This window comes from Neoarius graeffei, chromosome 26 (assembly GCF_027579695.1).
Source record: "Neoarius graeffei isolate fNeoGra1 chromosome 26, fNeoGra1.pri, whole genome shotgun sequence".
In the NCBI taxonomy this organism is placed as follows: domain Eukaryota; kingdom Metazoa; phylum Chordata; class Actinopteri; order Siluriformes; family Ariidae; genus Neoarius; species Neoarius graeffei.
In genome coordinates, this window is record NC_083594.1 from 16,763,332 (window position 1) to 16,777,919 (window position 14,588).

The window sequence follows — 14,588 nt, forward strand, 5'->3', positions numbered from 1 at the left end:
GACACTCTGGACTCTTACAGTAATGCTTTTATGGCTGAGGATTGCAGTTGACTTGCTAACTTTAGGACTGCAGTTGTCATGAACAGTTTTGCACTCAAGTTTCCATCAATGAAGAGTTTATAACATCAACAAAACTGACTTCATGTTAAAACTGTTAATGTGATAGTCATGTTGTCTGTTGTTGCCCAAATGAGGATGGGTTCCCTTTGGAGTCTGGTTCCTCTTGAGGTTTCTTCCTCATGTCGTCTGAGGGAGTTTTTCCTTGCCACCGTCACCACAGGCTTGCTCATTGGGGATAGATTAGGGATAAAATTAGCTCATGTTTTAAAGTCCTTCCCGCACCATGATCTCTGTTTCCACAGCCCTCAGCCTCTCACATAGCTAGGGTTACAGTGGGGGGCTAGTCCTCTGGTAACCACAAGAGTTTAACTCCCCACTCGCATCAGTATTGCAGCATACCTTGCCAGATGGTAGTAGGTACGATTTTTATGATGGTCTTTGGTATGACCCGACCGTGAATAGAACTCACTATCTCCCGATCGAGAGGCGGACACGCTAACCACTAGGCCACTAGCTGGTTAGCTCATGTTTTAAGTCGTTCAAATTCTGTAAAGCTGCTTTGCGACAATGTTTATTGTTAAAAGCGCTATACAAATAAACTTGACTTGACTTAAATAATCAGATAAACTGAGACAATCACATTCTGAAGCAAATTAAATAATCTTATACTAGTAACTTAAAGGGCGGCACGGTGGTGTAGTGGTTAGCGCTGTCGCCTCACAGCAAGAAGGTCCAGGTTCGAGCCCCGTGGCTGACGAGGGCCTTTCTGTGTAGAGTTTGCATGTTGTCCGCGTGGGTTTCCTCCGGGTGCTCCGGTTTCCCCCACAGTCCAAAGACATGCAGGTTAGGTTAACTGGTGACTCTAAATTGACCGTAGGTGTGAATGTGAGTGTGAATGGTTGTCTGTGTCTATGTGTCAGCCCTGTGATGACCTGGCGACTTGTCCAGGGTGTACCCCGCCTTTCACCCGTAGTCAGCTGGGATAGGCTCCAGCTTGCCTGCGACCCTGTAGAACAGGATAAAGCGGCTAGAGATAATGAGATGAGATGTGAACTTAAATACACAATACAAGTTGCATGAGTGTTGTTATGCTACCAAATGGGAGTCGCGTCTTACCCGTCTGGATATGTCTGTGCATATCCAGTGGAGAAGTCTGACAACTGATCCACTCATTCTCCATACTGAGTACTCCACCATTACTGTTCGGCTCACACTCCAGGAGAACTGGTGCAACTGAACTTTTTTTCCTTTTCGTCTGGTCTTCTTTTCTTCATTGTTAGTACTCCACCCTCTTTCAATATGGGCTTATAGCCAATGCTCCTCAACAGATCAGAGGTTTCATACGAGTCCTCAGTAAAATGTGCAGAGCAGAGGAGAGACCACTTCGTAGGCGCCCGATCCGTGAATTTCTCGCAAAATGCGTCCAAATCTTTGCAGTTTGGACATTCTTGGGCCATGAATGCAACGTAAATCCACCTTCTGTCATGTTGCTGCACCCGCCAACAACACATCTACATGGCATGGTGATAAATTAGCTCAAAATGGAGGCTCGGAGTTGCAATCAGCTCTGTGTTTTAGTATAGCGGAAATGGCGATGAGACCGATAGACTTCCTGCTGTGACGTCATGGATGTCAACATCATTCACTCAGACCGCTACCTATATGAATCATTTTAATCATAAAAATTACTATATTAGATTTATTTTTAACGCTTAAAACTATTCCTATGCCATTCTTGAGGTCTCAAGGCATTCCTAAACAAAAAATGAGGCCATGGTTCTGCGTATATGCTTTAATGAGATACATTTCTTTGGAAAGCAGAGATGAGCTTTTTAATGCTAGTATTCACAACAGAAAATATTCAAGAGTTAAGCAATGACAGATTTGGAAACTTAGATGAGTGTCTCCATGCACAATTTCCACAGCACGGCCAGCAAGTGTCTGATATGCCTATCTAAAGAATATAATCTGGAAAACACTCCAAAGCCTGTATCATGCTATACTTCCCAAGCCAATCAGCATAAACCCTGAGCTAGTCCACAGTCATACACACTGAACACACTCAACTCAATCATTTATCTTAACCAGCTGGTCAGGGCCATGGTGGATTCAAAGCAGGGAACACTGAACGTGAGTAGGAAAACATGCTGGATCACAAGGCACCATATTCAACAAATTGCATGTTTTGGAAGGTGGGAGAAAACCTGGAGAACCCATTATATGAAAACCCACACAGATATGAGAAGAATAAGCTTAGGATCAGGGACCCTGGGGCAGCGAGGCTGCGATGCTGCCCAGTTGTGCTCCCATGTTGCCCACATTGAATACATGGTAGAGGAAAACAGATACTAGACAACTGACAAAAGCAATTAATTAATTCATCTTCAGGGGTAATTTTATTCTGGTCAGGATCAGCAGCTCCTACCCCTGGAATATTATTCACAAAACAAAAATACACCCTGGAGGAGACAGACCTGGCAAATCCATGTTAGCATGAAACCAGAGTGTTCTGAGAAAACCCACAAGGACACTGGAAGAATATGAAAAACTTTTCACAGTCAGTAACTGGAGCTCAGTATCTCCAGACCAGGAGCTCTGTGGTATCGATGCTATCTGCTGTCCCATGGTGTGACCAACTGACTAAAGCATACCAACAAATAAAGAGGATTTCAAATGGTTTTTGAGAGTCCCACCAAAGCCTTATCCAAGTCCTTGAGCCTTACTGGCGCAACTTCCTTCCTTCCTTCCTTCCGAGTCAGGAGCTTGTGGGTCAAATCTCTCGACTACACTGCTTCTCCAGTCATCTCTGTCTGTTGCACAATGATACAGCTCATCTATGCTGAGGCCAGTGATTTCTTGCATGTTTTTGACGTAGGTTAGTCGAGGTCTTCCTCTCCTATTACGGCCTTGCGTTGTTGTGTATAAAGCATTGCGATATATGGTTGATCCAGCTGGTCTTCTAAGCCAGTGTCCAAGGGTGTATAACTGTCTTCCGAAAGCATTTCTGCAAGGTTTCTCCTTTTGGTGGTAGCCAGGACATATTCGTTGGTGATTCTATCAGTCTGCTTGATGTTTAACATAATATGATAACAGCTGGTGAGAAAAAAACCAAGGTCATGTTCATTAATTATGTTCACACTGAGGCACCACCACCAGCCTTACAAAACATGGAAACTGTAACTGACTTCAAGTACCCTGGGGCACGTATTGCATCATCACTAGAAGATTTCCGTCAAAGATGTGGAAGTGCCCGGAACAACTTCTGGAAACTGACTACCATTTGGAGGTCCAACAAAATCTCATTGCAACTCAAGCTTCGACTGTTTGACTCCCTGATACTCTCCATCCTCCTTTACGGGGCAGAATCATGGACACTCAAACAGACCATGAAGAATCAACTGAACTCGTTTGCCACTGGCACAACAGCTGTATTATTTTGTGGGAAATCAGGATGGGAGGTCTAATGAACAAGACACAGCAGGACGATTCAGAGAGCCACAGGGGACCAAGCTGGGCCAGATGTTGTGGTTAATGTTTGAAGAAGGAAGAGAGGAGATAAAAAGACATACAGTTTCCTACGTTTACCATAATACAGTACCTTGGGAAGAGTTTTAGTAGTTACCAACAGAAGCTAATAACTCTTATATTTAGCTGAATCTATTGAGAGAATTATTGTGATACTGCTTCCAGATCTGTACTGAAAGGCTATGATCCGAAAGGTTACACTTTTCATGACACTGCAATAAACCATCAGGCTTATGGGCGCCTAATTGCAGTGAGGTGTAGTACACTTTTGGGCTGACCCTGGAAGGAAGCGGTGGACAGCTTTCAAGTGGGAGGCTGCAGGACCATTAATGGACCATCAAGACTCGAATGAGTGGGTGGACAGAAAGTGAGAGCAAGAGCGTGAGAGTGACAGAGAGAGGACAAGATGCTGTGAATATTTATTTGGCTAGCATTAGACTCGTGGGGCTTATATAATGTTGCACAAAATGTGGTATATTTTCATACCACTGTGACAAAAAATGTTTGTGAGATACAAAGTATGGTATCAAATTTCTACAATTTCTATCAAACTCAAAGTCCCTCTCATGCCAGAATCTGGTCTTCCCAGGCAGTCTCCTGTCCCAGTACTAACCAACTCTTTAAGGCGTATGGGTGCGGTGCCGATCTCCGTTTTGGTAGCCCTCGGCCTCTCGCCTATACAGCTAGGGTTACGGTGGGGGGCTAGGGTTCTCGTAACCGCAAGAGTTTGATTTCTCCACTCGCATCTGTATTGCCGCGTACCTTGCCAGACGGTAGTAGGTACCATTTTTATGATGGTCTTTGGTATGACCCGACCGCGAGTAGAACTCGCGAGCTCCTGGTAGAGAGGCGGACACGCTGGCCACAAGGTCAACTCACGGTCTGTAATTTCTATAGGACAATTAAAATCTTAGTATGTATTTCTAAAAGAAAATAAGTATAATTATTGTGAAAATATCACACTTATTTTTATCTGGTTCGAGACACAGCTTGCATACGATATGTGGGTTTCAGAAGCAGGGAAGAGGAGCAAAGCTAAACACACACTGGGAAATTTTGCTGTAATGTCGCCTAAGGCTCACTAAGTGAATAGATTAAAACAGACCAAGAGAGTGAGACAAAGAGAGAAACAGGACTGCGATGTCTTTGTAGTAACAGCTCAACTTCATCTTAGCAGTGAAAACTCACAGGAGACTCGCAGCAAGGTTCTGGAAGCCTTGGGCAAGCGTCTTCATTTCTCTGTGTGTGTTTTTCCTTCATACAATGTCACATCTGAAGGTCTTTTAAGCAGGAGAACTGAGGTTGTGCAGAGAATTCTTATCATCAAATGTGAACGGCGTATTCATGGTAGTCACAATCAACAGTACGTTCATCAATCCAGAGTTAATTACCAGTCGGTTTGAAACAAGAAGTCCATCAAACTTCTACAAACTTATTTACAAAGTCAGCAAAGATGAAATTAGACGGAATAATATATAGTGACTTGTATGGAGCTTGCGAGCACTGTGGTTGCCAGAATTCCCGTGAGGGTGTTTCTAGCTGTGACAGCATGCAGAAAAATAATGATTGCTTTCCCAGCTGAGACTTATTTCCTCTTCCTGATTCTGCCAAGCCTCTAGGGGCAAGGACATTTGCAACAACAAGTTTTCCCAAGCTGTTAGCCAAAGTCTGAGTACTGGTACCCCTTTTTTTTGGCGGATGACCTACGCTTGGTGGTTGCTATTCAAATCTTGTCCTTGGGTTGTGTAAAAGAGGTCTCAAGCCTCAAAACAGACAATAGAGGATTCAGACATGGTCCAAGGACTGTGAGAATTAGAAATAATGAGATGGCTTTTGACAACACTACAAGATAATAGGATGCAGACATACACTGTACAGTTTACAACCTGGTAATGCAAGTGAGTGACCTGACAGGGAACACTGGTCAGTCATCCGTAGTCTGCAGATTTTTTTGGGACAGCTTGAGGCAAAGGTTGAGGCTGTGTTTTACAGAAATATTCAGCTGTAGGAGTTTTCTAGAAGGCCATTTCACCATGAATGTTTCCAGCTATAGGTGCAGGAATGTCTCAGAGATGGCTTAATTTCTGATGCTATCATTATCCAGAGTGGAAATTTGGCATGCTGGGTCATTTTGAGAAACACTGTCACTCAAACAAATTCGGATACAAATAATGTGTTTAATATGAGGTGTAATAGTGGATTGAAATGTGAGTTATTTCCGTGTTTAAGGTATACATTTTGGTCTGTTTTGAATTCAGGGTGGGGCGGCACGGTGGTGTAGTGGTTAGCGCTGTTGCCTCACAGCAAGAAGGTCTGGGTTCGAGCCCTGTGGCCGGCGAGGGCCTTTCTGTGTGGAGTTTGCATGTTCTCCCCGTGTCCGCGTGGGTTTCCTCCGGGTGCTCCGGTTTCCCCCACAGTCCAAAGACATGCAGGTTAGGTTAACTGGTGACTCTAAATTGGCCGTAGGTGTGAATGTGAGTGTGAATGGTTGTCTGTGTCTATGTGTCAGCCCTGTGATGACCTGGCGACTTGTCCAGGGTGTACCTCGCCTTTCGCCCGTAGTCAGCTGGGATAGGCTCCAGCTTGCCTGCGACCCTGTAGAAGGATAAAGCGGCTAGAGATAATGAGATGAGATGAATGAATTCAGGGCTCTGAGAGTTATCAGAGAACTGACGTGATCCAGCAAGGAAGTGGGCTCCATAGAAAGTTGGATTTTATATTCGTTTTCTATTTAATCCAATTTTATCTGTTTGCCCTAGATTAAATTAGATTAGATTAGACGACATTTATTAGAGTTACACTTAATATCTGAAAGATTATATACGGTACACATGCCCTTTTGCCTGCTTCTTTTTCCCCTGTTAATCTACGCTTAATTAAAAATATTACCTAACTTGTTCTTCAAAACAAACCTTAACAAGGACAGTTTGGGTCACTCAGGTTTTTTTTTTTTTATAGAAATTCTTGAAATCTTTTAGGACCATGAAAACCTTTCCTATATCATGCACCATTATCATACACAGAAGCACACACCAAATTAAACTGCAAGGGCTAGGTTTGCTAGACAAACATTAGGCTAAACCAAGCCTTTACTTAAACATTGACAGTGTAAGAGTGGTTACCGGGGTGGCTGGTATAAATGGGCTAGTTGGGAAAAGATTGTTTGACGTAAACTAATGTAGATTATTTTGTATTTTTGTGGTACCAAGAGCAATAGCATCACCAAATGGCCATAATAATGGTATGGAGAAGTGAAGCTGGGGCTGATTTCTTTCTAGCCCAGACTGTAGATCCATGCAGCCTATCAGTGATGGTCATCTGAGATGATTCCACAGAGTGATCTTAGATTTGACCTCCAGTTGCCAATTTTGTGGACACATCTGTAACACGTCATCAGCAATGATTAAGAAAACATATGTGACATACTCTTGTGGGTGTATTGAATGTGAACAAGGCGAATTATTTACTCTATAAATCTTTTTTTCATAAAATGGTATGGAATCAATTTTGTGCCAAAATGTTCATACAATACTTTTGAAATATCAAACAAAAACGACAAATCCAAATACAAAGACTGACAGCTACGCTCAGCCATTCCCTACTCGGATTCTGGTGGACTGTTTGACGAGTGACCGATCCATTGACGGTAAACAAGGATCGAGTGGACTTCAGTGGCGACTATGAGATGTAAATTCAATATCATAGTCGCCACTGAAGTCCACTCGATCCTTGTTTACCGTCAATGGATCGGTCACTCGTCAAACAGTCCGCCAGAATCCGAGTAGGGAATGGCTGAGCGTAGCTGTCAGTCAAACACAAGTTAGCCAATGGGAATGCATTCCTGGACAGCCCACCCACACGTGAAGTTTGTGCCAAAACTGCAAGCAAAAAGTCAGGGAGCGCAAACGAGAAAGCTGGAAGCGCAACCAAAATAAATTACGTCAAACAAAACTGAGAAAGACGCGGAACAAAAATAAAAGGTTTCTGAAGAGTAATAGACTGATATTTTGCACGATTGCACGAATAATTTGTTTGCCAGTCTAAAAAAATTGACTTTTTTTTTTTTTGTATTTGTATTTGTCGTTTTTGTTTGATATTTCAAAAGTATTGTATGAACATTTTGGCACAAAATTGATTCCATAAAATGGGCTTGAAACTAAAAGTAGACGAAGTGCACATTGGGTACATTGTCCAATCAAAGTACAAGTGTAAGGTTAGTGGGGTTTTTTTTAATGAATGAATTCATAACGCTTCTGTAAAAAAAAAAAACCTCACAAAACTTTTTCACATTATGTCCATTTGTGTAATTTGTACTGATTGAACAATGTATGCTTTTGTGGTTATCGTATTCATTATTTCTGTTGATCCTGTTATATAGTGTATTACCCTCAACCCAAATAGGTCTTTATAGACATTAGATTTTAGTCTCTCATATCATATAATGACTAGCCATAACTGACAATAATATTAACATATTGCATTGCACATTAACATATTGCAGAATACTCTGGCACCATAACAGAGTATTTTATGCATACATTTGCAAGCTCATCATGGTTTCCCAGCCTTGTGCTTTCTAGGCCCTCCTTATCTCTGAGTAGAAGATTTAAGCAGAATGTGGCACATGAAATTATCTTCCAGAAGGGGCCAGTATCATGCAAGGATCCCCCCCAAAGAACGTTTTTATGCTTAACAGGGAATTTTCTATTTGGAATAATCTGAATTATTACTTTTACTTTTTATTTATTTTTATTTTGTTACTCTCATTCAGGCTCTTTCTACCTTCTTCTTCCTCTTATTATTATTATTATTATTATTATTATACTATTGTTTTTTAGGATGCTATTTCTCCCTCAGTTTTCAACCAATCATCACCAAATTTCACATGAAGAATACCTCTGGGCTGAATTACATTGCTATGACTTTTGGTGCTGATCTGGATCACTGATCCAGAATGATCCATGAAAAACAGGCTTTTTTTTCAATCACTTATAACTGTCAATTTTCATGATTTTTCAATTTTTCAATCAGTTGTTTTTTTTTATTTTGTTCAGGACGGTAGGGCACAACTTTTCCTTGACCTTCAATTGACAAAGGTCATCTAGCGCAAATCACTGTGACTTTAGTCACAGTCTTTATCTAGTTTTGCTATTACAAAGTGTCTATTTTTAGTCTCAATTTTATTCTTATTTCCTGTATGTACAGCACTTTAGGCAACTATTGTTGTATGCTTTATAAATGAAACTAACTTACTTCCACTAATATGCCCTAAGGCCTGGAAATGGGGTAACATGGAAACATCTAATGTGCAGAAAGCAGAATTTAAACTTAATGTCTTGGATTCCTTGCATCATATAACCTCATAAATAAATATCACCTCGTAAATAAATAAGCCAATCAATCAATGCATAAGGATTGCATACACAATATTTTTCAAGTCAATATATAAAAAAATCACATTATTATTTTCAGAGGTGGACAAAGTACCCAACTTCATTGCTTACGTCAAAGTACAGATCCCACTAGTCAAATGTCACTCCAGTACAAGTGAAAGTTGTCCAGTCAAATTTTTACTTAAGTTAAAGTACTGAACTACTTGCTTTTAACAATACTTAAGTATTAAAAGTACATTTTCTGTCAATGCATTGTTGTATTATTGCCATAACGCTTACAAAACCTAATGCCGTGACCAAAGACAGAAATGTGAATTCACAAAATGAACGCATCATGGTGGTTTAACATTAAGCTAGCTAGTCAGTGAAGCTCCACCTGACATGCTAGCAAACTCTTTTCAAACTCAAAATCATATTGGGTAGCTAACGTTACTAGAAAAGAAAGATTTCTACTTTCTGTTTATTTGGCAAGATTATGCTAAAACATATTTCTGAAAGGACTTCAGATAAGTTAACGTTATTCATGTTAGCGTAACTCCGTTTTTACATGCTAACTAACAGTGTCCAAGTTAACTAGCTATGTGTTAACGTTAGCCGTGGACAAGGCTACGGCAACTTGGCGGGCAAATCCATAGAAAGTCATTTGACTAACCAGACTGCATAGCTATTGCGATGTTATCGCTAGCTCTAAAAGCACAGACAACTTTGTTGCAAGCTTTCTCTTGGAATTAAACGTTTATACCCCTCGATATGCTTCTGCAGGTTGGATGGCGAGTTTTTGGAGGCCGTGATGTGGTTCGTTTTCGGCAAACAAAGCAAACATTTAAAACGAAACAAATCTTTATTCCTTTCAGAAAACTGAAACATGGGTTCTAGGTATGGCCATGAGTGTGCTCATTCCCCAAAAGAACCGCCTCCTTCCATTCTGCCATCAACTGATTGTGTTAAATAATGCTGCTGAGAAATCATTGAACTTGATTTTATCCAGTCTATGGATGAGACGCGACCCTAGTGATTACATTTGTCTTTCAAATGTCGTGAAGTTAAAGTCATAAGCTTCCAAAAAAAAAACCCTCAAGGAATGTACAGATACTCAAAAAGTGTACTTAAGTACAGTACTCAAGTACCGGTAAATGTACTTCGTTACTGTCCACCTCTGATTATTTTGCCTTTCTTGGGATAATGACATCTCGCAGTGCTCCTTACCTGATGTGCTTGCCTTCCCGAAGGTCATAGAGGGAGAAGAAAATGTCTGTGTCTTCTCCTATGGTGTTGTAGGTAAAGCTTTTGAGATTGACAAACAGGTGGTGAGGGACGGGAACCCGACATGCATCCCCATGACGTTGGCGGATGCTGTCCCCCTTGGAAAAAAAGACAAAAGCATAAAGTTACATTCAATAAGATTAGTTTTGAAAATGAAGAAATGGCAACTGCCTTGAACAAGTATCCCCCACCCCCATAACATTTCTATGTTTTGTAGTGTTACAACCTGGAACTGAAATTAACTTAATTGGGAATATAGGTCAACAGTCTACACAAAATATCCCACAATGTTAAAGTTTGCAATGTCCTCCTTTGCAAGTCACTGACTTTTAGCTGACGTTGTGCATTATTCTTTCCATTAAAAAAAAAAAAAAAAGATTTAATGGCTCTCCATGGGATGTTCAAAGTTTGGAAATTCTTTTTATTACCCAAACCCTGGCTTATTTTTTTGAGAACTTTTTCCCCAAAACCTTCTCTCTTCATGATGCAATTTCTTTAGATGTTTGTTGCAAGTGTATACTGTACAAGAGTATTTATACTGAGATATAGAACACTGTGTGAGATTTTAATTGCATACAGGTCAACTCCATTCAACTGATAATGATTTCCAATGGAAACTGGTTGCAGCAGACCAAATTTAGGGTAAATAAATACCTTTGCAATGTTTATCAATTTTTAGTTGTAAATAATGTTGCAAAATATACTAACTACCTTCCCACTTCGTTATTATGGCACATTTGTGTATGACATATTATGACAATTAAATCCTTTTAAATTCCAGGTTATAATACAAAAAGAAAAAAAAAAGAAAAGTTCAAGGGGGGTGAATACATATGCAAGACTGCATACTGTACTGTATATGCACCCAATGTCAAATCCATGAGTTGAATAATTGACTCGACTGACACTAAATATTTATGTATACAACGTGTAGATCTAAAAGTAATCAATGTTTTAATTATTATTATTATTTTTTACATATAACATGCTTTATTTTAGAATTTCATTTCAGAGATGCAACCGTGGATCATTTTCTTTCCTGAATGCCAAATTGGCACGTTAGAACTTTCTCCGTGACTATTTAACAGTTATTCCACGAAATCGAGTCGTACATGAGCTGATAGCCGATGAGGCACGTAGCACCGAGTTGGCTATAAGCCATGTATGACGAGACTGAGTGGAATAACTGGTTTATTCTATCCACATTCACTAGATTTTGAGAAACAGCATTTTTTTTTTGTCAATTCGATACATAAAAACTTTATACAAAATGTCCGAAAAAATAATTTCCGCTTAGAATGTAAACAAACTGGCGAAACGACAGTCGCAATTTGTGGAAAATGCTATAATAATAATTCTTGAAAAAAAAAGATATGTTCATCAAATACTTTTATTCCATATTTTGTTGGGTGTATTTTTTTTGTATTTTGGGGGGGGTTCTTTTTCATCTTTAGGGTTTTTTGGCAGTTGGCAAACCAACTTAAAGGTGCTTTACTGCCACCAACTGGGCTGGAGTGTGGAACAGGTGATATTGGAGGGGGAAAAAACTATATTCTTTTAGCTATTTCTGTTTCTTTTAAATACTTGAAAACAATTTTTGGGGTTTTGTTTTCGAGTAAAGTTTTTATTTCGCCTTCAGGTGGTTCAGCACCACACTCCACCATTTTGTTTTTCTCTACTCATGATATATGAGCTGATAGCCTAGTAGTAGCGTAGCCAATCAGAGTGTACGATTGCTCATATCCAGTGAATGTAGGTAGAATAAATATTAGGTGTATAGTATAGTATAGTATAGTATAGTATAGTATAGTATAGTATAGTATAGTATTCCTCTGTTACTATGCAGTTTTCCCAGAAATGACACAGCAAAGGAGAGAGGAATATATCATGTAATTGCATATTTCAGATGTAAACTGACACATCTCACAACTGATCCATATATTATGAGAAAATTCATTCTACTTCCTTCATCATGATGTTTTTTTTCCCCTGTAATTTGCGATTGAGGATATTGTGATATTCAACACACAAAATATTGTCATGGGGATTGAATCGGTATGCCTCCCCTATGTTTCTTTCAGGCGTAGGATGCTTATGTAGGCAGTATTTTGGGATAGAGTTTATCCTTCTGAGACTGTCCTGTAACGTTCCTGAGTTTGGTTCTTTGCAAAGAAAGCAACCTCATACTGTTTTTCTTTCTTGTTTTCTTTTTTAAGGGTCTTAAATTTCTGTTTAACAAAAATAAAATAAAATAAAATAATAATAAATACAATGGTCTACTTTGGTATTTTACACAACAAAATATTTTCATATCTGAATTAAATAGACGCTTTGTCTAAATACTGAATATTTCATTTCATAATAAACAAACATGTACATTTCTGAAATGCAGTACCATCACTTAAGGCAAGACACGACAGGCAGAAATGCAGATCTTGGTCACTTACATCAGATGTTTGGATAACTTGCTCCTGAACTGGAGTAATAAATGTCAAAACCGAGCAATAATATGTTTATTTCACTGTTTTTGTCTATTTGTGACCACTGTATAATCTAAAATGCACAGTGTCTTGCAAAAGTATTCATCCCCCTTAGTGTTTGTCCTGTTTTGTCGCATTACAAGCTGGAATTAAAATTGATTTTGGGGGGCTTAGCACCATTTGATTTACAGAGCATGCCTACAACTTTAAAGGTGCACATTGTTTTGGTATTACGACACAAATAATAATTAAGATGAAAAAACAGCTTAGCACATCTAGCCACTGGGATTTTTGCCCATTCCTCAAGGCAAAACTGCTTCAACTCCTTCAAGTTAGATGGGTTGCGTTGGTGGACAGCAATCTTCAAGTTATGCCACAGATTCTCATTTGGATTGAGGTCTGAGCTTTGATTAGGCCATTCCAAGACATTTAAATGTTTCCCTTTAAACCACTCCATTGTCACTTTAGCAGTATGTTTAGGGTCATTGGACCAGTGAACCTTCATTCCAGTCTGAAACCTCTGGCTGACTCAAACAGGTTTTCCTCCAGAATTGCCCTGTATTTAGTGCCATCCATCTTTCCTTCAGTCCTGACCAGCTTTCCTGTCCCTGCAGATGAAAAATATCCCCACAGCATGATGCTGCCACCACCATGCTTCACTGTAGGGATGGTGTTCTCAGGGTGTTGGGTTTGCACCACACATGGCATTTCCCATGATGGCCAAAAAGATCAATTTTAGTCTCATTTGACCAGAGAATCTTCTTCCATGTGTTTGGGGAGTCTGCCACATGCTGTTGGGCAAACTCCAAACGTGTTTTCTTCAGCAATGGCTTTTTTTCTGGCCACTCTTCCATAAAGCCCCACTCTGTGGAGTGTACAGCTTAAAGTGGTCCTATGGACAGATACTCCCATCTCCGCTGTGGATCTTTGCAGCTCCTTCAGTGTTATCTTTGGTGTCTTTGTTGCATCTCTGATTACTGCCCTCCTTGCACAGTCTGTGAGTTTTGGTGGGCAGCCTTCTCTTGTCAGGTTTGTAGTGGTGCCATGTTCTTTCCATTCTGCTATAATGGATTTAATGGTGCTCTGTGGGATATTCAAAGTTTGGGATATATTTTATAACCCAACCCTGATCTATACGGCAACACAACTTTGTCTCTGACCTGTTTGGAGGCTCTTTGGTTTTCATGTTGCTTGCTTAGTAGTGTAGCAGAGTCAGGGTCCTTCCAGAACAGGTTGATTTATACAGACATCATGTGACAGATCATGTGACACTTTGATTGCACACAGGTGGATCTTAATCAACTAATTATGTGACTTATGAAGTGAATTGGTTGGACCAGCTCTTATTTAGGGGTTTCATACGAAAGGGGGTGAATACCTAAGCACACTCCAGATTTCTGTTTTTTCATCTTAATTATTGTTCGTGTCACAATAAAAAAAAAAATAATGTGCACCTTTAAAGTGGTAGGCATTTTGTGTAAATCAAATGGTTTTGGCTAATCCTCCAAAAATCCATTTTAATTCCAGCTTGTAATGCGACAAAACAGGACAAACACCAAGGGGATGAATACTTTTGCAAGGCACTATAGCAACTTTAAAGAAGTCTTAAGCTCCACCCACAAGCGTGTTTCCTTTTATGCCAGTGTACGTGTCATGAGGATGTACATCAATTTATTTTATAAACCTTATGAACCACATTAACTAGTGTGAAAATACATTAAACAACATTTATTTTTCAACTCCTTTTCTCTCTCTTTTTTTTTTGTTCAAAACCAAAGAACTCGGTTTCTACTTGACCTGTATTAAGGAAATTTTACAAGTACATTCTTATCCATATTTCAAAGATTATTACCCAGGAATTTCTCAA

The 14,588-nt window shown here is 39.7% G+C and overlaps 1 protein-coding gene across 1 annotated transcript in view; it reads right to left on the reverse strand.

The window, feature by feature from the left end:
- Positions 1–14,588, reverse strand: part of dock3 (dedicator of cytokinesis 3) — a 542,206-nt gene that overhangs the window by 202,486 nt on the left and 325,132 nt on the right. Inside the window, exon 9 of the mRNA XM_060909764.1 lies at positions 10,185–10,339. Within this exon, the coding sequence (XP_060765747.1) occupies positions 10,185–10,339 (155 nt within the window). The remainder of the gene's footprint in view (positions 1–10,184; positions 10,340–14,588) is intronic.